The sequence below is a fragment of the Sorex fumeus genome, unplaced genomic scaffold (assembly GCF_029834395.1).
Source record: "Sorex fumeus unplaced genomic scaffold, SorFum_2.1 ptg000044l, whole genome shotgun sequence".
Lineage (NCBI taxonomy): Eukaryota > Metazoa > Chordata > Mammalia > Eulipotyphla > Soricidae > Sorex > Sorex fumeus.
In genome coordinates this window covers 15,190,649-15,217,223 of record NW_026606101.1, presented here as the reverse complement: position 1 = coordinate 15,217,223, position 26,575 = coordinate 15,190,649, and the positions used below count along the sequence as shown (strand labels likewise).

General features: G+C 45.7%; 1 protein-coding gene across 1 annotated transcript in view; it reads right to left on the bottom strand.

The window, feature by feature from the left end:
* LOC130030341 (proteasome inhibitor PI31 subunit) overlaps window positions 1-26,055 on the bottom strand; it is a 31,645-nt gene extending 5,590 nt beyond the window's left edge. Inside the window, exons 1-4 of the mRNA XM_056121593.1 lie at window positions 25,881-26,055; window positions 22,746-22,898; window positions 20,972-21,054; window positions 9,691-9,876 (exon numbers count right to left, since the gene is read on the bottom strand). Of these exons, the coding sequence (XP_055977568.1) occupies window positions 9,691-9,876; window positions 20,972-21,054; window positions 22,746-22,898; window positions 25,881-26,009 (551 nt within the window). The 5' untranslated portion in view covers window positions 26,010-26,055. The remainder of the gene's footprint in view (window positions 1-9,690; window positions 9,877-20,971; window positions 21,055-22,745; window positions 22,899-25,880) is intronic.
* Window positions 26,056-26,575: the final 520 nt, after the last annotated feature.

Below are 26,575 nucleotides of genomic sequence, written 5' to 3'. Positions count from 1 at the left end.
TCAAATGAGAGAACGAATCTGGAGTTCCGACCTCTGTCGACGATCAAGAATCAGGGATGCTGTCTCCTTTGCCAAGGCGTCAAAAATCAGATGGGCTGCACACATAATGAGATTTGGAGATGACCGCTGGACTAGAGCTGTTACCGACTGGATTCCACGGGACGTCAAAAGATCGCGTGGCTGCCCACCTACAAGATGGTCAGACTTCTTTGTCAAGACCTTGAATGAGATCAGTTCGGGGCTCTTCGTGTTCCTAGAACGAGCGGACGCCACTGGGCTACACTAGCACTCAACAGTGACAAATGGAGACGTTACTGGCACCCGCTCAATGAGTAATGGGATGTCAAGTGATCAAATGATATACAGACTGAGATCTACTCTATTTTAAAAATTGTTCTTCTAGTTGTTTCTGCTTTTTTTCATTCCTATGTCCTCAATCTTTTTTTTTTCTATTCAGTGTTAATTCCTGATTTTTGTTTGTTTCATTTTGCTGTTTTGGGGCCACATTACTAATTCAGGGGCTACACCTGGCTCTGAGCTCCAGGATCAATAGTGGAAGGGCTCAGGTATCAGATCAGGGCCTCCCACAGTAAAGATGCGCTCAGGTGCTGATCTCGCTCTCTGACCCCGCCACCAACCCCACCAACTGATGTTTCTGACCAATCTCATCCTACAGATTTTTTAGTGGCTGATTGAGACATTACAATATAAATATTGAACTTCTCATCTTAGGAATTATTCCATTTTTCAGATACAGGTTGGGTACAGCACTTCCTTTACATGTGGGAGGACCCAAGTTTTCTCCCCAGCATCTCTATATACATGTTTGTTTTTTCTTTTTGGGTAACATCTGGTGGTGCTCAGGGATTACTCCCCCAACAACTCCTTTGTCAGGCCTTAATAAAAATAGTACTGCCCTTAAACTAAATGCTGAAACAGATCTGAGAATCTGTATCTTATGCCAGATATTAAAAAGATTTGTAACAATATGAAAGAAGTCACTAAGTGGTTTTCCTGGAGAGATGATTATTTTCATAATTACTGTATCACAGGTTTGTTATTAAATAAAGGAGTACACAGTGCATTTAAGAAATCGCAACTACAATTTCTAATGTAGCAAACTGACAGATACAAATTAGCAATCCAGAGTTCTTAATAATTCAGAGTGCAAGAGAATTCCTAAAATCAACTATCCTGAGATCTACTAGCATTGAAAATAACTCAAAGAAATAATTTATATAGAGAGATGTTCACAGGTATATTATTTAAAACAAGAAGTTGGAATTTTAAAAGACCCCAAGGATTTTAAGACAAACTATACAGCAAATCAGCGAAATAAAACATTCAACAAAGTTATGTTCAGCACTTCAGTAAAAGGATTATCAAAGTTTTTGGTTGTTGCTGGTTTTGAGCCACACGTGGTGGTACACAGGGCACACGACTGGCGGGCTCTGGCTCAGGGGACCATATGTGGTGGTGGGAACAGAACCTGGGCGAGATGCATGCAAGGCAAGCACCTTAACCGCTGTACTATCCAGACCCAGATTATGAAAATTTAAAGAGGAAAATATGAATGCACAATATTGGAAACAGGATGTGCAGATACAGACTGGGAATGAAAACCAATTTTGAAGAACACAGTGAAGGACTTAAATTTTAGGTGAAGCTAGAGGAGCACAGCAAATATTGGTTTCTTTTTCGGTTTTTGAGCCACTCTTGGAGACGCTCAGGAATTATTCCTGTTGAAGCTCACTGGGGGGAGTGTGGAGGATGGGTTGGGGGGACAGATCATAGGGGATGCAGGGACCAGACTGCATACAAAGCCAACACCCTACCACTGTACTATTGTTCCACCCTCAAAACTGGTATTTCAAAAAGGAACAGAGATATAGAGCCTGAGGACCGATGTGGCAAAGGGAAATGGGTTAGAGTAGTTATGACAACAACAAAAAGCCAAAAAAGAATTTCTCTTTCAAGGAGTGGTTTTTCAGTAATTCTGGCACAGAAATCTGGGGGAGGACACTCTCCCCTCCCCACTCCCAATTCTCCCATCACAGCAGAACATCCGCCCCTAGGCTCCCAACATCGAACCAACAGACCCCAGAGCCTTAGACAAGTTCTAGCATCTGCTGTCCATACAATAGGGCAGACAGGCCCCTCTCCCCCAGCCCCGTTTTCAGGTGTGGGCCAGACACGGGGTTGGTGGGGGGGGTGGTTGTGAGGAAGGCGTGAGGGTACTGTGTGCAGGAGGCGAGGCTGCTATTTCCTAAGTGGATCTGAAGCCAAGCTGTGCAGGGAAGGGGTAATTAATACCCAAGGCGGAGATGGCCCAGCTGCTAAGTGGCTCCTTCCCTTCTGCCAGCCCTAAGGTCCCACCCCCCAGATGAGGCATTTCCGAGAAAAACAAGAAGGTGAAAATGAGTGCCTGGTTGCCCAGCAACCCAGTAGGGGTGGCCAGGGGATTCTTAACAAAGGAATTGGTGTTATTAGAGGGGTCCACGCTGAGGAGAATGTGCGTTGGCAAGGAGGAACAGGGAAGGTGGAAGGAAGCAGAGGGGAGACCCAGAAAGTCTCCTGAACATCGTTGTCACGTTCCATGCTCTGTTTGAGAAAAACCTCATTGGCCCATTGGTTGGGGCCGGGAGTGAAGAGGGCGCCACAGTGACCTAGGGTAGAAACTGACCAGGACGTGAGCTCCAGCAGAAGGGGGGGGGGGGGGGGGGGGAAGCAGGCTGGGTCAGAGGCACACAGCAGCACACCCCCATCTTCACAACTCCCCTTAGGAAAACTCCATTTTCCACCCTCCCCACCCTGCCTCCTTGTCGAGTGGAGGGGCCATAGATCTCATAGGGGTGTCTGGGAAGTTGAGCAACTATGAATGAGAGCACCAGCTCAGGAGTCAAGATGTGGCGGAGAGGGAAGGGAATGACAGTAACCTTTATCCCTGGAGAATGTGGCTGGAGGGGCTGGAGCGATAACACAGAGGGAGGGCGTTTGCCTTAAATGTGGCCAACCTGGGTTCGATTCCCAGCATCCCATATGGTCCCCAGAGCACCGCCAGGAGTAAATCCTGAGTGCAGAGCCAGGAGTAACCTCTGAGCCTCACCAGGTGTGACTAAAAATAAAAAAAAAAAAACAAACAACAAAAACAAAACCCAAAACACTGCCGGGAAAGGGCCGCGCAGCCTGGATCACCAACAAATCCTCCCTTGGCTCCAAACACCAGTGAGGCTGCACTGCATCCAAGTCTCAGGGGAGGGTTGAGGAGAAGCACTGAAAACAAGACACTCTCTGTGGGAGACCCTCTACATGCATTACACCTGTGGTCCTATCTTCATCTGCCCCTGATGAGTGGATCTACTGAGCAGTAGTGAACAGTTACTAGATGCCAAGCATGGAGTTCAACCTGGAACTCCCCTTATCACAGTCACTCCTGAGAAGCTTTTGAAACAGGCACAATAATCAAGCAGCAGATGAGGCGAAATCTGCTCACTGAAAGATAAAGCCACAAGGTCAGGATCTGAGCTCCAAAGCCTGTGCTCCTAATTGCTACGCTGTACTTCTTGACATGGGGGCATTGCTGGCTGCGTTCCCCAGACAAATGAGTGTAAAAGAAATCAAACAACAGGTGGTGGCTTCCCTCATTTTGAATCAAGTATTTCACCGTTCATGTTTTAGAACATGGAGCAGTACACTCGATTTTTCTGTTGTTGTTGAAAAATGCTTGGTCATTTTTCAATACGGACATTTAGGTTATTTTGGGCTATCATGAATTCTCACCTCTGCCTGCTATGAACATTCAAGCGCAAAACTGTTATACAGGAAAATGTGCACAAACACTGTGGTGTTACATCACTGCAGGCTGGATTTCTACTTCCCAAGTGACAATGATGTGAAGCATGTTCTCATCTTCCCTGGAGAAAAGTCTACTCACATCCTTTAACCATTTTTTTCAGTTGAACTGTCCTTCTACTGTTGAGCTATCAGAATTCTTGCTATAATCTGGATACCTGTGTCTGTCAGGTCATTTGCAAACACCTTCTCCCACCAAGTGGACTGTCTTTTTACTTTGTGGGTTTTGCTGTTGTTGCTGTTTTTGGCTCTGGGCCATGCCCAGCAGTGGAGGGGGCTATTCCTATTACACTACTGGGGGCTGCTTCCAAGTAGTGCTCAGGGGACCACGTGATGCTGGGGACCGAATCAATCTTCCACAATTGAAGCATGGTACACTCCAGCCCCTTCAGCTCTCTTTCTGGGCCCTCCTTTTGATTTTTTGGTATAATTCTTTGATTGCACAAAGTATCTAGTGTTGAAGAAGTCTAATTTATTTATTCTTTCATTTTATTGCTTATGTTTTTGGTATCTAAGAAACCACAAACAACAAGTAACATATATATTCATTCCTCAGTTTTGTTCCCAAGCATTTTAAGGTTCTAGCTTTCATATGCAGGATCTGTAATTCATTCTCAGTTAGTTTTGGCTGAGGAAGGGGTCCAACATCCCTCATCTACATGTGGGTGTTCACTGTCTGAAACCCCATTTGAAAAGAACTACAGGGATCATCCCAGCTTTTCAAAACTTGCTTCATGTCATTTCACTTTTATGTTTTGTGTATTTGGGGGACGGGGGGTACCTCCCAAGCAGTCGGTGCTCAGGAGACGACTCCTGGTACTATTTGTCCAACCAGGCTGGATGTATCAACGTTTAGACCCAGCGCTGTGGCTCTGCTTGGGTCAAGTGATGCTGGAGCTGGAACCCAGATCCCACATGTGCAAGGCATGTGCCCCGGGCATCCATCTTCAGGCCCTCTTTCCTCTTCTGTTTTTGCTAACCTAAAGAAATCCCAAAAGGATGTTTACTTTCCCAACACAGCAAACAATGAAAACAACTTGAGCATTTGCTTTGCAGTGAGCTGCTTACAGAGACTGTAGCACCCGAGGACCACCAGCAGTCCCCTTCTGGGGAACTACCTCTGTGAGGGCCATATATTGACCGTATCATTTCTGCTTTAATGTCTTCTTTTTAAAAAAAAAAAAATTATGTGTTATTTTGGTATGATGCGATAGATAGCGTTTTGTGTCTGGGAACCCAAAATTCCATGTAAATCAGTAGCAATCTTAAATTGCTCTCATTTTGGCTTCTGAAAGGCTTCACAGGATTGCTTTACTTTGTGTGTGGGAAACCCCTGTTTAAAATTTCCCCACTGAACTGGAACCTAAACTGAAGTCAACGGCCTCTGAAGGTGAATGGGTTATTTCTGGACTTCTGATTCTATCCCCCATCTTCAGATGTTTCTCCAATGGATCGTTCCACTTTGTCTTAATTACTGCAGCTTTCGAGTTATGAAACTGGGAAGCAAATCCTCCAACTATTTTATTTACAATTGCAAGCTCCTTTGGTTCCCTTGCATTTTCTTATGAATTTTAGTATCAGTTTTCCTATTTCTGCAAACAAAACCCAAAAACACAAACCCCAAACCTGACTCCCTTCCAAATTAATTCTGGAAATTTGACTCCAATCACAATGAAATGATAGAGGCCAGTTCGGGGGGTGCAGTCAATATCAACTCTTCCTTTCTATGAAAACAGAACATATATTTTCTATTACATACATCTTCCTTAGTTTCCTTCTAAAATGTTTTCAGTTTCTTATACTTTTGGTAAATTTATCCTAAGTAGTCTAATTATTTTCGGAGTTATAAATCTCTCTAATTTTTTTTCTTTTTGGGTGACACCCAGTGATGCACAGAGGTTACTCCTGGCTCATGCACTCAGGAATTACTCCTGGCGGTGCTCGGAGGAACATGTGGGATGCTGGGAATCAACCCAGATCGGCCGCATGCAAGGCAAATGCCCTATCTGCTGTACTATTGCTCCAGTCCCACTAACTTTATTTCTGATTGTTCACTGCCACTGTACAGATATACAGTGATTTCTGTTTACGGATCTTGCATTCTGTCACATTGCTGAACTTTTTTTTAACTGGTTCTAAATTCTCCTAAATGGAATGTCTCGAGATTTTTCTCCACATGCAAAATCTCAATCACTGACAACAGAGATTGCTTTACGTCTTACTTTTTAATCTGGATACCGTTTTCTTTTCCACCCAGCAACTGCCCTAGTTAGAATCTCAAATCGTGCTCCATGAAAGTACAAAAGTAGACATCCCTGTCTTGTTCTTGATCTTTGGGGGGAATGCATGTAATTTTTCTTCATTAAGTCAGATTTGGTTGTGGGCTTTTTGAAATGATCTTTATTGGGTTGAGAAACTTTCCTTCTATTGTTGAACACTTTTATCATGAAAGGGTACTGGATTTTGTCAAATGCCTTTGCTCTGTCCATTGAGATGAATGTGTGGTTTTGGTCTTTTGTTCTATTAACAAGGTATAAACGCTGATTTATTTTCAGATGTTAAATTAATCATTCCTGGGATAAATTTCATTTGGTTGTGGTGTATGAAAATTCTTTTTATATGTTGCTGCAATTGTTTTGTTAATTCTCTGTTGAGAATTTACATCTGTATTCATAAGGGATACTGGTTTGTAGTTTCCTTATGATGTGTTTGGTTATGGAATGAGGGTAATGATGGTCTCACAAAAGAGTTGGGAGATATCATTTCTCTTCTATTTAACAAAGTCTGTCAAGGATTATTAATGAATTTATTAAATTATCAAATGATCAAAGATAAAGCAGAAATAGTTTAATTTTTTAATCCCCCACATATCCTTCTACTAAGTTCCATTAATTTTCAATATTACACCATTCTTATTTCACCTATGCTCTTTTAAAATGTCCCTTACCCTTTTGGGGACTGAAATTATTTTAAATCAAATCCCAGGTGTATCACTTCACTCTTAAAGATGTCATCATATATACACACATATATGCATATGTATTTCTAACAAAATATTAACCAACCAGGAATTTTAGTAACAAACCAGGAATTATTTCACCTAACAAAACCAGCCAGGGTTCTAATTTTCCCAAATATCTTGATTTTTAAAATTTGTCTGATTCAAGATCGAAAGTAAACTAAACACAGTTTGATTTGACTCACAATTTCAATAATAGTACTCCCTCTCCATGCCACTGAATTTATTGCTGGAAGAAAAAAAAATCCTAGGCCAACCTACCCTGCAAAATTGTTCATTTCTTTGCTTCGACTGAACACATGCATCCTCAAGTATGTCTAACCTGTTTGATCCCTCCTGCTTCTTTTAAAACCACCATGAGTCTGTTTAGATCAGTTTCTTGTGTACTTACTATTGCTATTTGGAGATAGTGTCTCGCTGTCCCACTTTGTTAAGTTGATCTATGGGGTTAGGTGATGTCAGTCTGATGAATCCACTACAGATAGAGTTTCCCATCAATCTCCTGACTAATTGTTTTAGCAACTAGTGACAATGTGTACCTAGGTACAATGTTTAGCAGAAGTCTTAATATGGTTATTTCTAATTTTTCTACTTATTCCCCAACTTTTTTTTTTTAAACCCTTTAACCAACTTTTTTTAAAAAAAAAAACAACCCTTTAATTAGACTCCTGTGATTCCCAGTTTAGGGAGGTCCAGGGCCCTGTTTCACTGCAGAATCCCAAAGAACCACTCCTGATGAGGTCAGCCTAGTGGCATTGGGTCTGACAGATTGGTCTGTTGCTTGGCTGGCCATGCAGTGCCATGGATCAGACTCAGGGTCTTGCTCCTGGAGCTGACATTTGTCACAGTGGCTGGAGAACAGCTACAGAAGAGGTCAGGGGTGGTGTCTGCTCTTAAAATTCATAGCAATGACCTATATCTCATACAACTTTGTGAAGTCTTATTAGACATTCCTGATGTAAAGCCTACATAAACCGAGTCTGAGATAATTTTTTCTAAACACACAAAGTATTTCAGAATCTGTTTAATATAAGTTTTGTTTCCAGGAATGCAATTATGCTATGATTAGAGGAACAGTCTAGGGGGCCAGATCGATAGTACAGCAGGGAGGGCGTTTGCCCTGTATGTGGCCAACCTGGATTTGATTCTCAACACCCCATTTGGTCCCCTGGGTACCACTAGGAGTCATTCCTGATTAGCAAGCCAGGAATAACCCTTGATTGTGGCCCCCAAACAAAAAACAAAAAAGGGGAACAGTGTCTATTATTGTTTTTCCCTTTGCTCCTGAGAACTGCTCCCCAGTTCAGAAAAGTCAGGTTGGTAACAGCAGCCCTGCTGGTGCCGTGTGCAGTGTGGCACAGCTTCTCAGGTGACAGCCCTGCTGGTGTCGTGTGCACTGTGGCACACCCTTCTCAGGAGAACAAAGTCCTGCTGGTGCCACGTACAGTGTGGACACCCTTCTCGGGCAACAGCAGCACTGCTGGTACCATGGACACTGCTGACACACCACTTCTCCAAATGCCAGCTTGTCGCTGCTGACTTCAAAACACTTTCACTCAGAAGTGTAGATGTCTGACAATGTTTCTGAGTGCCATCTTTTACGAAGCATTCATTTCCAATATATACTAGTTAGGACTTTAAACCAACCCCTTACAACCACCCTGGGTGAGTTGTCATAGATTGCATTTCAAGAGAGTAAAGGAGATTTCACACAGTAGTTCTGAAAAGAGCCTAGAGGCTAATCTAGCTGAGGGGAGACAAGTGTCAGGTCTAAAAGCTTCCCCCAGGGCACAGCCTTAAATCTCACTACCACACTCTGCTCATGTTGCAGTCATGGGGCTGTGCTGGGAGTGAGGAACCTTGGAACCCCCGCTTGCACTGAGTTATTAGTCTCTGGTGACCTGGGCAGCCATTTTATATCTGGTTCCCTTCAGATGGAAAAAAAATGTTCTTCATCTTTTAAGTCTCCACTTTCCCCAGAGGACCCAGTATTTTCGAAGACTGCCAGACTCACCAATTATTACTTGGCAATAATTAAATTTCCCTCTTTTTTTTTTTTTTTGGCTAACCAAAGTCACCTAATTGCAAAACAATGAACCAACAATGGCAGCGAACACTTGAGCATGTTTATTCTGGCCCCAGAGAGCTGCCCACCCTCCCTGCCCCAGCCCTGCCATGACTACCACACTGTGGACCCCAAATTGGGAAATGCCTTTTCAGCTACAGACTAAAGTCTCCCTAGCCCTTGTTCCTGCCTCAGAGCAGAATTCTCCAGTTCTATTGCTGCCGCCCTAATCTGCAAACAATGAAATAATGCAGACAGGACTTGTTTATATCCTGTGCTGTTTTGGAAAAGCTCTGAAATTGTCAAAGGGGGGGGGGGTCAATGAAATGAGCAAGACACTGGGACTGAGACTGTACCCCCTCTGGGAAATGACTTCTCCGCCTTGTCATGGCTCTCCAAAGCCTGGCTTAGCGCTTCTGTGCACTCTGGGACAAGTAACGTGAAAATCTTGGCAGCAACCTCAGAATACCACACACCGCCCAGAAGCAAAGCCCTTGCACAGAGGCAGGGGCAACACGGGGCTTCTGGAAAGGGTGGGCAGCCTTCAGAAGCTGAGCAGCAAGATGGCAGGATGGAGGAAAAGAACTCGGCACTCCACCAAGGTCTCCAAAGATGAAGACCCGGACCTTCTGGTGTCACACGGGAGTGCCAGAGAGGGGTGGGCAAGCACCAACCATCCACGCCGGATGGTCCTGGCTGGAATCCTGCTGAATAGCACGGGCTGCTCATGGGGACTCGGTACTCACGTACTCACCAGGGAGGCTGCCGGCCAGTGTGGGGGTGGTGTGGGTGAATCCGAAGTGGGTCCACCTCTCTGGCAGTGGCAGGGGGAAACTCCCGGTGGGGACTGCTCACACTGGCCTTGTCCCAGGACTCATGGATAGGTGTGATGATTCCAGTTGTGATACGGGACCGAAGTTCCTCGCTGTTCTTGTAGGCCCTGTAGGAAGGAGATGCAGTGTCAGCTCCTGGCACCTTCCTGGCAGCCTTGCACGCATTACTTGGGTGGGGGCGGCGTTGGCAGTGGCAGGGGCAGCAGCAGGGGCGGCGGCACTGATGGCGGTGTTGGCAGTGGGAGTTGTTGGTGCGGCGAGAGGACTGTCTGCAACGGTGGCAACGGGCCGCCTGGCGGCCCCGGGTGGCAGGGGCAACAGCACGGCGTCGTCTCCGAGGCTGGGGCCTGAGCTTCTTAGGCATCTGAGTCGCCCCTCCTCGTTTAGCACCCCATTAGAGAGAGGTGATGGTGTGGGGGCACAGGACCTAGTGGTCTCTCCTCTGCCCCTGAGCCCATCCGCCCGCAGGGGCATTGTGTGTTCATCACCGTGTCATAGGGACAGCCATGGAAGCTTCTCTGACCCACGAAGGAGGCGGCGGGTGCTGGGCTAGGCAGCAGGCCTCCAAGGGGCCCACTCTCAAGATTCTGTCACCCGCCCAGAAGTCCCTGGGCAGCTGTGCTTGTCTCTTCTCTGCCAGTGAGGGACAAGCAATGAACCTGAGTGTTGCAGCACCTGAGAGGAGGGAGGGGCAGAACCTGAGGGTTCCTGATAACCTGGGATTTTAAAATGAGACACATGTTCTGGGTGGAAAAAGGAAACCTCACAATGTGTAAAACTGAAGTCATGCAAAGAATGTTCTCTGACCAGATCGAAACAGAAAGAAAATTTCTATCTATATAGAAGCAACAGAGTCCCAGATAATCTACAGGTCACAGATCACAGAATAAAAAAATTAATAGTTTGTGGGTACAGCTAAAGCAGTGTCAAGAGGAAACTTTATAGTACTAAAGGCTTTTATTGGAAAAAAATAAGAATCCTAACCTTAAGAACAGAGAAAGAGAGTAAATTAAACCCAAAGCACTGAGATGTAAAGGGATAATGTGCAGAAGGCTATCAGAACCAGTCCACGAGGGCCTGCCTGGTTCGTGCACGATGTCCCCAGCACCCACTCCCACTCCACCATGCACACACACCAGCCCAGCAGTTCCTCTGTTGGAGCAGATGGTTCCGTGCTCCTCTCTGCCACAAGAGTCTTCCAACTAAACCAGAGACAGGAGCATGCAGGCGCCTAGTAAGGTCTGTGACCCTGGTGAGGCCAGTGAGCGTGACCCTGACTTAGGGGCCTCAACTGTTTAGTGGGACTCTGACAAACACACTATAAGCACCACGACCAGGTATGTGGGCATTTCAACCAGGTTTGTAACCCTGGTGAGCACAATACGAGAGCAAGGTGTGTATTATCACACCACCAATAGCTACTAAAAAAATGGGCAGGAATAGGTGGGACCAGTCTTTGGGCTGAACTGGGGGCAATCTTGGAATGGGGGTGTGCCGAATCAACCCCAATGGAAAACCCAGTGGCCCCTGCCCACACCCGCCATCTTGCCAGCAAAAAATCAGCATCAAAAAAAAAAAAAAAAACAATGCCACGAAATCTTCCCAGACAGACTAGTCCAGGCTGAGAACTCTGGGGTCTTCTCAGAATGGGATGGGCAGATTCCCCTTCCTGCCTGAAGACAAAGCAGCCCACAGCCACACCTTACACTCTATGACATAGAAATGTCCCAGCTCCACAGCAGAACCTCATCAAATTACTAAGCCACCAAACTGCTCCAGCTCCACAGCTCCTGGACACCTCACGTTTCATAGCACTGTCAGCCCAGTGTGATCACAGCATATCTGATGGGAAGGTTGCACAGAAGCTCATCAAGCTCGATGAGTCTAAACAGTGACAGAGGCTCAACTAGCACCACGCAGCACAGCAGATCCTCAGACAGTAACACACCATTGTGAGATCTGACAGTGATCTCAAATTTACTCTTATTGATCTAAGGTTTGATAATTATATTTTCTGTTGTAACAAATGATACGAAATACATCTGTGCCTGCAAAGGGGCAGGCTGGGGAGGTGGGTGGGAAACTGGGGATATTGGTGGGGGGAAGGGCAGCTGATGGTCAGATTGGTGTTGGAAAATGTAATGCCTGAGCTGACTATATTATCAACAACTGGATAAATCACGGTGCTATAATTTAAAAAATTATTTTTAATGGGAAGGGAATTTTAAAAAAGTATTTAAAGAGAGGCAAACATTAGGGAACAAACAGTTGGTTCTTTCCAAAAATGAGCAACATGAATAAACTCCTGGAAAGATAGGTGAATAAAAAAGAGAAGTAGGGGCCAGAGAGACCTACAGAGGTCAAGGTGTAGTATGTGGCTGTAGCCCTGGCCCTGGTTCAAACCCTGGCCCCACCTATGGCCCCCAGAGCACTGCTGGGTGTGGATCCTTGAGCAGAGAGCCAGATGTGGCCCTGAGCACTGGTCCCTTGCCCCCAAAAGAGGGAAGACATTAGATCCGTACTCAAGGGATCTTTCTAATTTGTTAGTAGCCACTAAAAGGATAATAGAATACGAAGAAAAACTTAATTCAACAACTTAGAATTCTTAGAATAATTCTTCAAGCTTTTTAAGACTTCAAGACTCATAAACATTTCAGCTAAAATGATCTCACAGTTCTACTAAATTAACTTTGGCACCCATAAAATAAATCACCCATATCTGACCTTAGTGAAGAATTCCACCACATATTTCAGGAAGAATTAGCACCAATTTACAGTCACTTCCAGAAAATAGGAGAAGGAAGACTTTCCCAAGTTGTTTTGTGAGGTCAGTACTACTTGATATTAAAACAGAGTACAAAAAGTATGAAAACTTGAGACTGGCATTTTCCATGAACTTGGGTGCAAAAAAAAAAATAAACTTCAATTTTTTTCAAGTTTTATAAGAATTGTATATTTTAGGATGTGTTGTGGTAGACAAGACCCAATATTCACAAACGTACACTGCAACCACACTGCTAAGAAAAAGCATGTGAAGATCTTATTAATTGGCACTGGAAAACCATTTGACAAAATTCAAGATGATAAACTGATGCTGAAGATTCAACAAAGAGAAAGGTTTCTCAAGTTTCACAAACAGCCAACAGCTAACAATATAGTTAACAGAGACAGAACACTCTGCCTATAAGCCTGGGACCAGGAAAGGAGACCCTTCCCCAGCTTTCATAATACTGGAATTTTCAACCACTGAAACAAGGCGAGAAAAACAACAAAATCCACCCATTAACCAAGATTAGGGCTCAACAATGTGACAGAATACAAGCTCAAAACACATGAGTCCCATTTTCTGTACACAAACAAACATCTCAAAATCAAAACTGACAATAGGCTCAACTATTCTCACCTCCTCTCCCTGCCAAAGACATTTTAAGAAGTTTAGGATCTCATGTGCTAAAAATTACAAAATGGTGATGAAATTAAACAAGACCTATGTAAATGGAGAGATTCACCCCATTCATAGTAAAAGTGTCAATGGTCTACAATATAGATTTAATGACCTATGTAAGTTTATAAAAGTTCTATTAAAATTCCAGTGAGGCATTTACAAAAATAGACAAACTTTAAATAAGAGTGCTAAGTTTAAACAGAAACAGAGTGCCAAAATAGCTAAAACAACACTGCCAAAGAAGTACTGCGTGGGAGGAACCTTTCTACTCAATATTAAGATCTACTATGTAGCTACAATAATTAAAACTGTGATTGCAGAGGGACAGGTACAACTATTATGGAAAAAGAAAATCCAGAAACAGACCTACACAAGTACAGAAGACCGATTTTAAACAACTTGCAAAAGCAATTTAATGAAAGAAAAGAATGGCATTGAAGGAAATAGATTATCTATAGGCAAGAAAAACCTCATAGAGATGTGAGCTGAAAGTAGTTAAGGGAGCAAGCCTGATAACCTCTCATTATCTGCATTGCAAACCATAATGCCCAAAAGTAGAGAGAAAGTATGGGGAATTATGGGGAATACTGTCTGCCAGGGAGGCAGTGGGAGGGTGGGAAAGGTGGAGTATTCTGGGGATATTGGTGGTGAGGAATGTACACTGGTGGGTGCTTGATCACTGTGTGATTGTAACTCAAACATGAAAGCTCATGGTGATTCAATAAAGTAAATTTAAAAAAAAGAAAAACCTCATACTATATACAAAAATTAACTTAAAGTAGACCAGATTTAAGTATAAAAGCACGAAATTATAAAATGTTCAGAAAGAGATTTTTTGAAACTTGGGATAAACAAAGATCTTTCATTTAACAACATAAGTTTAATCCATAAAAAAAAGGGTAAAATATTTATCTCAAAATTAGAAACTTAATTTGCAAAAGACTCTGTTGAAGAATGAGAAAAAATATACCCCCAAAAAACTAAAAACCAAAAACCAGAAAAACAGGTACTGCAAGATAGTACAGCAGTTAGGGAGTGAATTCGATTCCCAGAACCACAAAGTTCCCCTGAACACCACCAGGTACAGCCCCAGAGGGGAGGCCTGGAGCACCACCAGGTGTAGCCTGTGTGCCAAGATGTCAGGGCTTAAGCAGCATCGCACCGAGTCCTTGCACTGACACCAGTCTGGCCGACCAACACTCACTGGTGGGGGACACCTGGGCCTTAGCAACTGCCCCCCCCCCCCAACAGCAACAAAGAATGAAAAACCAAACTATAGGGAGAAAGAATAAACCATCACCTAGTAAAGGAATTGCTCCTAAAATATTTAAGGAAGTCAAAACTACACCAGTAAAAAGGTACCAACCAATTCAATTTTCTAGTAGGTTAAAGGTTGTGAACATTTTGCCAAAGATGACACACATATGGCAAAAACACACATGAAGAGATTCTCAGCACCAGTAACCAAAATGAAATCAACAATTTTGATTCCACCATTTGCTGGTGAGCGTTCATAGTAACTATATCGCTTGTACATGGATCCCTCTTTCCTGCCTTCCTCCCTTCCACCTGGTGGTGCTCAGGGATCACTCCCTGAGGTGCTGGGGACTGAGCCTGGTAGTTTCTCTAATATAGAAAGGAGTCCAGATGGTAGGAGAGAAAGTGAATGGGGTGCCAGGGGTTTCCGTATCCTGCCTTCCCTCTACTTTCCACTAGAGCAAATGCTACTTAATTTTTTTGGTTTTCGAAGCCACACCTGGTGATGTTCAGGGATTACTCCTGGCACTCCTGGTAGTGCTCAGGGGACTATATAGGATGCTGGGGATCAAGCCCGGATTAGCTGTGTGAAAGGGTAGGCCTTATCCACTGTACTATCTCTCCAGCCCCCATAGCAAACACTTTTTAACACACCAATCCTAAAGAAGAGTTCTATGACAACACCTGCCATATTGTCTAGTGGCCAGTGGTCCACCTAGTCTCACAAGGATCACATTTCTACTTAGAATGCAGAACCCTGGGGACTCTGTTCCTTCTGTGAAGGAACTTTGCTGGGCAAAGGTCGTGATTACAAACCCTCCTTTCCCTTTAATCATATGCTAGAGCTGCAAAGTTCCAATCTTCCCTTGATATGTTTACATGCCAGGTCTGATTTAAAAATTTGCTTTGTCCCAAAGAAGTTCCTGCATTAATTTCTCAACCTTAGGAAAAATGTAATTTTGGTAGCATAAAAGACATTCTGTCACCCTAGCACAGCATGGGGCTGGCAGAAAGGAAGATGTTTCTGTGCCTCCTCTAATCGGGACTTCCTATCTAGAACAGACTAGACATGCCAGGGCAACAAGTCGGGCCAGATGGGGGGAGCATGGCGAGAAGCAGGTGGGCAGAGTGGAGAGGAAGAGGCCCCGATGCTTAGGAGACAGAGGTACAGTCCATCTTTGCAGCGTCTGTTTCCATGGAGACGATTCTTGGTGATCAGTTTCTTCCCCCTATGAATATTTATTAAGCACTGGCCCCAGCACTAAGCATGGACATCTCATTTTGTTTTCAGAACACGGTGAGACAGTATCTTGTATTTCTTGTTTTATAGTTGTAAATCCTGCACTCCTACCCCCATTCCAACCCAGTGACACGTGTGCTGAAATATAAATGGAGACAATCATCATCCTTTCTCTCTTGGTACTGCCTGGTAAATGCTCTGACGAGTGCGGACAGCCTAGACAGGGCCTAGGTTCTTCTACAGCTTTTGGGTATTTAACTCCCTGGAATTCGAGAATGATGATGGCAAGAGAGATCGTCTTCCTCAGTCTGGAAGGGGAGTGTGAAGGTCCTAGTGTTGGAGGCAGCCAGAGCAGCGGCTCCATCAAGGTCAGGTCCTCCACCCCTTTGTGCCTTGGAGCCTGTTTAAATACAGACCAGACCCCAGGCCTCCCAGAAAGGCTCGGAGGAGAGCAATGATGGCAAGTCAGTCTGTCACTAAACACCTGTGTCTGAAAGGTGGTTCTGAAACCAGGAGGCTCCTCTGTGAGTCGACATCTGAGTAGAGCTGAAGGCAGACTAGGAGAGTGGTGTGATAAGAGGAGCACTCTAAGCAGAGCAAGGGGCTCTGGCAGGAGAAGAATCCAGGCCCTGGCTGAGTCCTAGGAACCAGAGGAAGTGCGTCACAGACTGGCGAGGAGGGGTACTTGCTGTAGGCCTCACCGAGTTCTCTCTTCACTTTAAAACAACTAACATTCACAGAGGAATTTGGGGTTTCTTTTTAGATAATTAAATTTTTTTTAAACTGTGGTAAGATACACATTAAATATATCAATGTAACCAGCTCTGAGTGTAGCATTCAGAGGCACAAAGTCCATTTCCACTACTATTTGATCACCACCATCTCCAAAACTCACTTCATCTTGAAACTGGAACTAAGACCTAACTCGCCAAGGCCCCAGCCATCACTGTACTTTCTGCGAATAGGGTCACCTTGTTGTCGCTTGTGTCAGCACTTCCTTTCCATTTTTAAAATATACTTATATTTTGGGGTCTCCCAAGTGATGCTCAGGAGGCTTGGGGCCTGTCCTGGTGATTCCAGTCAGCTGGGCCTGTTTCAGTGTGAAGGTCAGAGGACGTGGTACCTGGGATCAAACAGGTCGGCTGCATGCAAGGCATATTCCTTAACCTGTGTACTCTCTCTCCGGCCCACCCCTCCCCTTTTAAAGCTAAATAATATTTCATCTCCATCATGCTTTGTTTATCCAAGCGTCAGTCCTAGGTATTATTCATAGATATTTTGGTTGCTGCCAATTATTGGCTCCTGTAAAGAATACTCTATGAGCACAGGTGCAAATTTTTTTTTTTTGCTTTTTGAGTCACACCCAGCCATGTACAGGAGTTACTCCTGGTTCATGCACTCAGGAATTACTTATGGCGGTGCTCGGGGGACCATATGGGATGCTGGGAATCCAACGTAGGTCGGCTGCGTGCAAGGCACACACCCTACCCATTGTGCTATTGCTCCAGCCCCTGTGCAAAGTATTTTTGAAGTCACTGATTTCAATTCTCCTGGGCATATGTCCAGATGTGAATGAAACTGCAAAATCACAGGGGTAATTTTCCGAGTAACCTCTGCACTGCCTTCCTTAGTGGATGTGATCTTACTTGTGACAATTCCAATTTTTTCACTCCTCACCAACACGTGCAGTCATTCTAATGTGTGTGAGATGCCATGACTGGGAGGTTTCAAGCCATGATTTAAAGCATTTACTGGGAACATTGGTGGTGGAGAATGGGCACTGGTAGAGGGATGGGTACTCGATCATTGTAAGCATGAAAGTTTGTAAGTCTGTAACTGTACCTCATGGTGATTTATTAAAAAAAGATTTTTTTTCCTGAAAAAAAAAAAAAAGCATTTTACTTTTGGTTTTGGGGTTGCACCCATTGAACTTACTCCTGGCTCTGTGCTGAAAACTGAATCAGGGTCAGCAGCATGCAAGGCTTATTTACTGTACTGCCTCCTCTTCAGTGCCTCAAGCAAAGCTATTCACATGATCTTTTCTATGTTTTATAAGACTGCTATGTGGAAAATCAACTGGAAGGTAGCATGTAGGAAAGTAGATGTATTCTCAAGGAGAGCTGCATGGATGAGGGCAGGAGATGCAGGGGGTGGCCAGAGAAAGGGCAGAAGAGGTTTGGAAATCTGAGAGGAAAGCAGCAGGTTCAAGGTCACTAACTTAACATAAATGAACCCCAAGGGGCTGCAAGGCAGCTTTAGTAACTTGATTTTAGAGATACCAGTTTGCTCCTAAAGCCTTACAGCACCGGGGAAAGAACGCCAATATGGCATAAAGTGGAACTAAACTGACCCATCAATTATCAAACAGGTAACTTCATTGCTACTGATGGAAAAACAGCATTAGTCTAACTGGCTTTTGAATGCAGAATTCTGACTAAAAACACCCCCTGTAAAACAGTCAAAGGACCAAAAAAAAAAAAAATCAATTTTGGAACTGAGTAGCATTGTTCTTGGGAGTTCCTGATGAAGTAGTTAAGAAACTATGTGTGTCCTGAAAGTAGACTATAGACCAAACATGAATGCCACTCAACGCCTCTTTTGCAAACCACAACACCCAAAAGGAGAGAGAGAACAAAAGGGAATTCCCTGCCAGAGAGGCAGTGTGGGATGGGGGGAGGGATACTGGAACCCGTGGTGGTGGAAAATGGGCACTGGTGGAGGGGTGGGTATTTTGATCATTGTATAACTGAAACCCAAGCACAAAAATTTGTAAGTCTACAACTGTACCTCATGGTGCTTCACTAATAAAAATTTTTTTAAAAAAAGAAAAAAAAAGAAACTGTGTGTTTATTTTAGGATCAATCCATGAACATGAGTCTTGATACTGGGCAACGGCACTCCAAAGAAGAAAGATGAAACTGAAATAAAGAGGATTAGAGTCCCATGATAATTATAAAATGATCAGAGAACTTAGGCATGTGCCCTACCCAAGTTCAACTCCTAGCACTACACAGTCTCCTGACCAACAATGGGTGCAGCTCTGTAGAGCTCCCAGCACCGCTGGGTGTGGTCCAGGTGATCTTGGGCATTGTAGGGCCCAACCGGCATCACAGCCTTGGGCCCCTGCACTGAATTGCCAGCCTGGTTGGTCAAGAATTAGCAGTGGGCACCCCAGACTTTCTGAGCACTACCAGGGAGCACCCCCTGAAGTTCTAAGAAGATTATAATCACAGTGACAAGTGATTCTGCTAAGGATTATAATAAATAGCGGATAAAAACCACTGCATCAAAGAATGGTTCATTTATTTCTTCGAAAGGTGGAGGAATAAAGAAAGCAGAATATTAAGTCTCCTAGTATGAGATCACTTGCTATACCCAAGTGCGAACAAATGTCTTTACTGTAGCAGTCTGGCAGACGCTGTCAGAACTAAGAGATAGCTCAGAACAAATTCAATGCTGAGACAAAAGTCAAGTGCCTGATATAACATTAAACACAGATTCACCTACAAAGTCCTCCTGTTGAAAATGCTCAGCCTGAATAGAGTGATGATGAGGAAACTATCTGAACGTTCAACACAATGACTAATCTTTAGTCTTCAAAAACGCCCAATACCAAAAGCACTTCTAGGGAACTTTTATACTAAATGCAATTACAGAGTCATGGAAACAAACGCCAATGTGTGCTCCTTGAATAGATGAGGAAACACCAGCACACTCACAGTCGGAGATGAGCTACAAAGCACAGCACTGTGATGAATAAGGCAGTCACAGTCCGGGCTGCACACAGTAACCTGCATGTATGTACTCACCCTCCCTGTGTGATGAGGGCATTGTTCACACAGGGTCAAGGAGGACAGCAGAAAGTCAGAAGTAAAGGCGCATAAAATCTGAAAAGAATTCTGATGATTCAAAATGAAAAAAATAGGAAAATTAATCAAATGATAAAAATGGATAAATCTAGGTGATGGGTATAAGGGTCGCTGTCACTGTCCTCCCATTGTTTATCGATTTGCTCGAGTGGACCCAGTAACACTGTGAGACTTGTTACTGTGTTTGGCATATCAAATATGTCACGGGTAGCTTGTCAGGCTTTGCCGTACGGGTGACTCTCGGTAGCTTGCTGGGCTCTCCTAGAGAGGCGGAGGAAAGGGTTGTCACTAACAATTTTGCAAACTATTTTCTCTAGCCTTTTCTGGTTTTCGCTTTGGGCCTCCTCTGGCAGTGCTCAGGCGTGACCTCCAGTGGTGCTCTGGGACCACACGTGGTGCTGGCGATTGGAACCAGAGTTTGTATCTCACTAACCCAAACTATCTTTCTTTGGCGTTGCTAATTCAAATGAAAGGTTAAGATGAGAACTTTTAGGAGAGATTAGGAAAATATATTTGCGAAGAGGGTACAGGACTATTAACCGAAATATTATTAAAGCTCAACAAAAACTCTAGGCAGACCCCCCTGCCCACCAAACAATATATATATATATATATATATATATATATATATATATATAGTAGATGAGCACAGAAACGCAACATCCTATCATTAGAAAACCATAAATTAAAACAATGAGATGTCACTACACACTGATTAGAATGCCCCAAATCTGTAAAACACATACCACAAAATACCCGGGAAAATATGGAGAGATGAAACTCATTTACTGTTGGTAAACGTACAAATGGTAGCACTGCTTTAGAAAGGCCTGGCAGTTTCTTACGAAACACACCCTCACACCACAAGGATGACCACTTAATTCTTACTCTAAGCATGTGGGGCTACCCTAAGTGGGTTCATCCACTGCACCAAAAGCATCACTTAGGGCAGACCACAAGAGGCTGTGCAGACACAGGCACGTATGTGGCCATGGCCGTATAGGGAATTGCACTTGGTTTGAGATGCTCTGAAGAACCAAACCTGAGGAGGACAGGAGACTGGGCAAGGTGGCCCCTTTTCAGGAATCTGCTCTCTGATCCCACCACTGACTCCCGCATCCTCACACTCTGCGACCACTGCTGCTCTGGTGGGCTTCTGGCTCAAGTCACTTCACTTCCTGAGGCAACTTTTATAGGTCTTCTCTGAGAAGAACACTTTCAATTAATAGTGAACAACTTTCAGTTAGAAATAAAATATGAACTGAGAAGTCAGTGTTTGGGAGACAAAGGAATCTTCCAGAAACCTTCTTCTGGACATTTCCACCTAGTCCTTTTATCTGGCCACTGGGTCTCTCATCTCATCCCCTGGGAACACCCCCCCTTTGAAGTACCTGTGGAAGTCACCCAGGTGTTCTGAATCAATATAATCATCCAAATTCAGGGTCAAGTCTGACACTTGCTGTGAGCCACATTCCTAGAAAAATGCAAACAGAAAAATGAGAGAACAGGAATATTTCTGGGCTAAGGGGGTTGGGGGGGTGTGGGGAGAACGGTAACAATCGAATCTTCAACTTGAATATATCTATGCATTTCAAGACATCACAGCTTAGGAACAGTGCTGACATGGGAAATCACCTTTCCAAGCAAAGCCCAGAAAACGCCCTTTATTCCCTTAAGCTCTTTTGAGGCTTAAGCACATGAATATAACTGAGAGTCTAAATGGAAGTACAACTTTTGACTTGGAGGTGGGTGACAAGGAGAAGCCAGCTGGCAGATGGCAGATATCAGCTAAACAGGGAAGCAGCAGGGACAGCAGGCATGGTGTTGGCAGCGCAGAGGAAGGGCACCAGGCTGGTGGCCCAGTACTTAATGCCCGGGGGCAGCAGCAGTGGTTTCCATGACATGTTGCAGGCACTGTTCTGGAAGACCAGACTAGAAATCTGAACAATTCAATGCGCAACCCATCCTGGTTCTTTCAATAAACCGATCTGTGTAAACTAACTGAATGCACTGATTAAAGACCTAAATAGTTAATAAAAGGGAGATGAATAAATTGGATCTAAATAGTTAATAAAAGGGAGATAAATCTAAATAGTTAACAAAAGAGAGATGAATAAATTATAGTACCAAAGAATACCACATAGTAGAGTCTGCAAGATATATTTATAACCACATCACTGTCACTGTCACTGTCCCTGTCCTCCCGTTGTTCATACTGCTCAAGCGGGCCCAGTAACATCTCCATTGTGACAACTGTTACTGTGTTTGGCATATCAAATACATCATGGGGCGCTTGCCAGGCTTTGCCGTGCGGGCTCGATACTCTCGGTAGCTTGTCAGGCTCTCCGAGAGGGGCGGAGGAAATCGAACTCGGGTCGGCCATGCTGGCTGCGTGCAAGGCAAATGCCCTACCTGCTGTGCTATTATTCCAGCCCAACCACTCCATGTAGTCTCCAAAACATACTGAGTGAGAACAGCAAGATGCAGTACAGGCAGACACTTTTAGCATGCGTATAAATAATAGGGGCACAATATTAGTGGTCCTCAAGGTGCTTATAGGCAGAACATAAACATTATCAAAGCGTAAATATATAACTGCAAATTGTGGCAAGCACCAGGCAGGAAAATAAAATGATGGTGAAAATAAAAATGTAGATTCTTCTGGCAAGGAGAATGGGACTTTTGAGACGAGCTGGCTAGAGTAGAGAAAGGCGTGCTCTGGGTATGGTGGCCAATGGCAGAGGGGAAAGAACTTTCCAGCACAGGAAGCATGAAATGTCAAACCTTCCAGGCAATATACACGTAGGCCGAGTGAAAAGCTAGAAGAGCCAGTTCCCTAGGACTGCACTGAGCTTTATGCCCTCCTACTGTCTGCCACAAAACGGACTGACCTTATTTACCCATGAGTGGTTATCTGACCAGTCCCCATATTGGAAAGTCCTTCTCCCTTCTACAAAACTAGGTGGTCAGCATCTCTAAGCACACAGCTTTTTTTTTATTTAAATGTTTTCTATAATAGTCTCTATTCCACTATTCAGGGTTCTCACCTCAGGTCAAGTAAGGACTTTATAAGCATTTTAGGTTCTAGAGTCACACTGGTTATGGATTTCAAAAAGGCGCCCAACGTCCACTGCCAGAGGCCAGCCCCTGAGCCCAGCACCTCACCAGCACGTTGATGATCATGCTGTTCTCCACAGTGACAGCCTTCAGGAGGAGTTTTTTGGACCCATCCTTAGACTCATACCGGAGGACATACAGGTCTTTGTTGCTGTTCCACTCGGGAGGCAGAAGTTCTGATTTCTTATCGCTGGGACCTGGCTAAGGAGACAGTAGGGTAGAAAGGAGGATCAGGACACAAAACTCTCAAGGACCCTTGTCCTTGTACTCATTTCTTTGATGCGTGGAGGTCAGAAGGCAGGAACCCAAAGCCACACAACAAGTTAGAGGTGCGGGAGCCAGGCCTGAACTCTCTTTTGGTGCTCCTCCCTCACAGCTGTATAAAGACAGTGCTTTATAGTACAGCCCCGGGTAGGACCTGTCAAGAAATCTGCAGCCTTGGTCTAAAGAGAAGCACCTTCTCCTGCCAAGAACAAGGCCACTCACCTCAGGGCTACCGTGAGATTCTGAGACTGCGTTTTTCATTACTAGGAACTCGGGCAATTTGCAAGAGGATCATCAAGTTGCTGGGGGGCAACACCCCCTTAGGGAGATGAACAGAGGTTTGAGGCCTCGCCTCTTTCCACAGCGGGAGAGGGGTCCCACTACTCTAAACGTCCTGTGTGAAGACTTGGCTAAGGATAAGGAAACTCACAGACCTGAAGCAAAATGAAACCCACAGAAACAAAAGTGAAACTGATTCAACCACTATGCTACTTGTAGGAAAAAGAAACTGTTCTCCTCCCCCAACAAGTTCCTGGGAAATTTGCAAAAGTTTTGGAAGCAGGGTGTTGCTCCAGGTGGGGGCAGAGTACAGAATGATCCAGGGATGCAGCTGAGACCTCCAATGTAATTGGGGGCACTTTCTGCTGTTTGTTTAAAGGTAGATTTGTGTAGGGGGGTGGGGGCAATGTGTAGTTATCTTCCTGACAACCCACCAGGATTTTTTTTAATCAGTAATAATCTACCCCCTCTCCATTTTTATCGAATCACTGTGAGATACACAGTTACAAAGTTGTTCGTGATTGGATTTCAGGTCATACAATGTTCCAATGCCCATCCCATCACAGTGCACACACATTTCCCACCACCATCATCCCCAGTTTCCCTCCTGCCACCCATCCTCCCCAGCCTGCCTCTATGGCAGACACTTCTGTTTGTCTGTCTGCCCCTCTACCCCCACCCCCCCAATTTGATCTGCTCACTATCCCATCATTTCTGGGGGCCCTGGGAGGTGAAGCTCCTACTGCACTGGAATCAGAGTTTCCCAGGCTGAGACCAGCTCTGATATAGGGCAGACTGATGAGACTGATGGGACAGCGGGGCACTGGCCCTGGTGATAACAGCCAAACACGGTATCCATCAGTCCTCTAGGCCCTAACATCAGTATCAGGCATTCCAGAGAGCTACAGATGGAAACTGGCCAGCCCAGCGAGCGTGCTGTGGAGTTGAACTACCTCTCCTCTGATGAAAAACAGGGCTCTGAGGGCTGCATGTGCCCATGGTCCTGGTGAGTCAAGGGCAGAATGGGCCTGGCATCCAGAGGTCCAGATGGGCGACTGCTGGGGGCTTTTATTAGCAAGGCCAGCTGGACAAGCCCCAAGAAAGTAAGGACTGTCCCTCTGACAGAGACCTGGGCCTGGTGGCACTGTGTAACAGCTGCAAGTCCATCCCACGGCCTAGGCGCAGAAACATATCCAAAGGAAACAGAGCCCTTAGGCCCCAACAGCAGAAACCCCAATTCTCTACCTCAAATCTATGGCCATCTTTGTCCCCTGGCCACCTAGCCCATCCAGGAGCTGAAAAGCTGGTTTGAGCTTCAAGAAACAATTTAAGCACAAGAATTTTCATGAAGCCAATAGCTTTGTTACTTTTAGTAATACTCTATGTACACAATTTCCCTGTGTCAAGGGAGACAACATCAAAGAGAAAAAGCAGAAATTTATTTTTTTCTGTTTAATTGTCAAACGACCAAGTAGACATCTAGGACGCCTTCCATGCTCTCTTATCACCTCTGAAAGGGTGGCGGGAGGTGGCAGCAGGCCACAGAAACATCTTCAGTCTGACAAACACTCTAGGTCAGCAGAATCTCCTGGCCTCGGCCAGAGAGCCCCCCCTCCCACCCCCCGCCAAATAAAACAATAGTAATGACGCCTCTGCGTGGGGTCTCTACAGGGAGAAGCAAAAACACACCCCACACCCCCCGCCAAGAGTGGAATACAAATGCCGTCCCCATGGAGGGCAGGTATGATCAGCACTAGGGGCAGACTGCCAGGGGGCACCCCTCACTTCTGGGCTCCCCTAAGAGGATGAGTGGGCAGCCAGAGTGGCAGGATGGGGTGGAGGGTGGAGGGCAGGAGGGAAACTGGGATCATTGGTGGTGGGCAAGGTACACTGGTGAAGGGACGGATGTTGGAACATTACGACTCAAATCTACTCATGACAACTTTGTAAATTTGTTGATCACTGTGATTCAATTAAAAAAAAAAAAGGACCATCATATTCTCTCTGCACGTTTTTGAAAATTTAGGGGCGCATAGTTTACAGCAAGGGGTGACAGATCCTCCCTGGACGATGTCAATACCAGTCTGATGTCCCTAAGGTGTCAGGGGACTCAGACAAAGCCCCCAGGGTGTGTGTGCTTGTGTGTCTGTGTGCGTGTGTCTGTGCTTGTGTCTGTGTGTCTGTTCGTGTGTGTCTGTGTGTCTGTTCGTGTGTGTCTGTGTGTGTCTGTGTGTGCATGTGTGTGTGTCTGTGTTTGCCTGTGCTTGTGTCTGAGTCTGTTCGTGTGTGTCTGTGCTTGTGTCTGTGTGTCTCTTCGTGTGTGTCTGTGTGTGTGTCTGTGTGTGCATGTGTGTCTGTGTGCGTGTGTGCTGTGTCTGCGTGTCTGTGTGTGTCTGTGCGTGTGTATATGCGTGTCTGTGTCTGAGTACGTCTGTGTGTGCGTGTGTCTGGGTGTGTGCTTGTGTCTGTGTGTGTGTCTGTGTGCGTCTATGTCTGTGTGTGCGTGTCTGTGTGCGTGTGTGTGCGTGTCTGCGTGCGTGTGTGTATGTGCGTGTCTGTGTCTGTGTGTGTGCGTGTCTGAGTGTGTCTGTGTGTGTCCCCGTGTGCACATCCGTGTGCGTGTGCGTCCCTCGCGCCTACCTGCTCGCCAGCGCCCAGGCCGGAGTAGCCGTGCGTGACCAGCTCCCAGTGCAGGAAGCAGACGAGCGCGTCCTGCGCGCAGCTGAGCGAGGGCGCGGCCGACGCGTACAGGACCTCCAGGCCCGCCATGGCCGCCACGGCCGCTCCGGCGCCCTCCGCGCCCGACGACTCGGCTGCGCTGCTCCTCGGGGCGCGGCGGCGTCTCCACCTGCGGCCGAAACGGGGACGCCCGGGGGGCGGGGCGCGGCTGCCGGAAGTGGCTCCCGGCGCGGCGCCGCCTCGCGTCCGGCGGGAAACCGAGCTCCGCGCTGCCAGTTCCGCGGGCCGCGCGCGGGCGCCGGAGGGTTGGGGGGTGGGGGCGGGGGCGTTGGCGGGGTGAGGGCGGGGTGCATGGGGCCGGACCCCGAAGCTGCATCTTTGTGGCTGACAGGATCGGTGCCTGCCCGGAAGGGCGCCTTGCTCTGGGCCACTGACTCCCCCTCCGTACGCAGGGTGGGGGAAGAGGTTAGGCAACGGGGCTGAAGCCTTTCCTCGCGACGGTTGGCACTTGTGCGGTGCCCGCTGTGTGCCACGTGACTCTAGGTGCTTTGCTGGCATGCTTATCTTTTTGGGGGGGGGGTTTGGGTCACACCTGGCGATGCACAGGGGTTACTCCTGGCTCAGCACTCAGGAATTACCCCTGGCGGTGCTCAGGG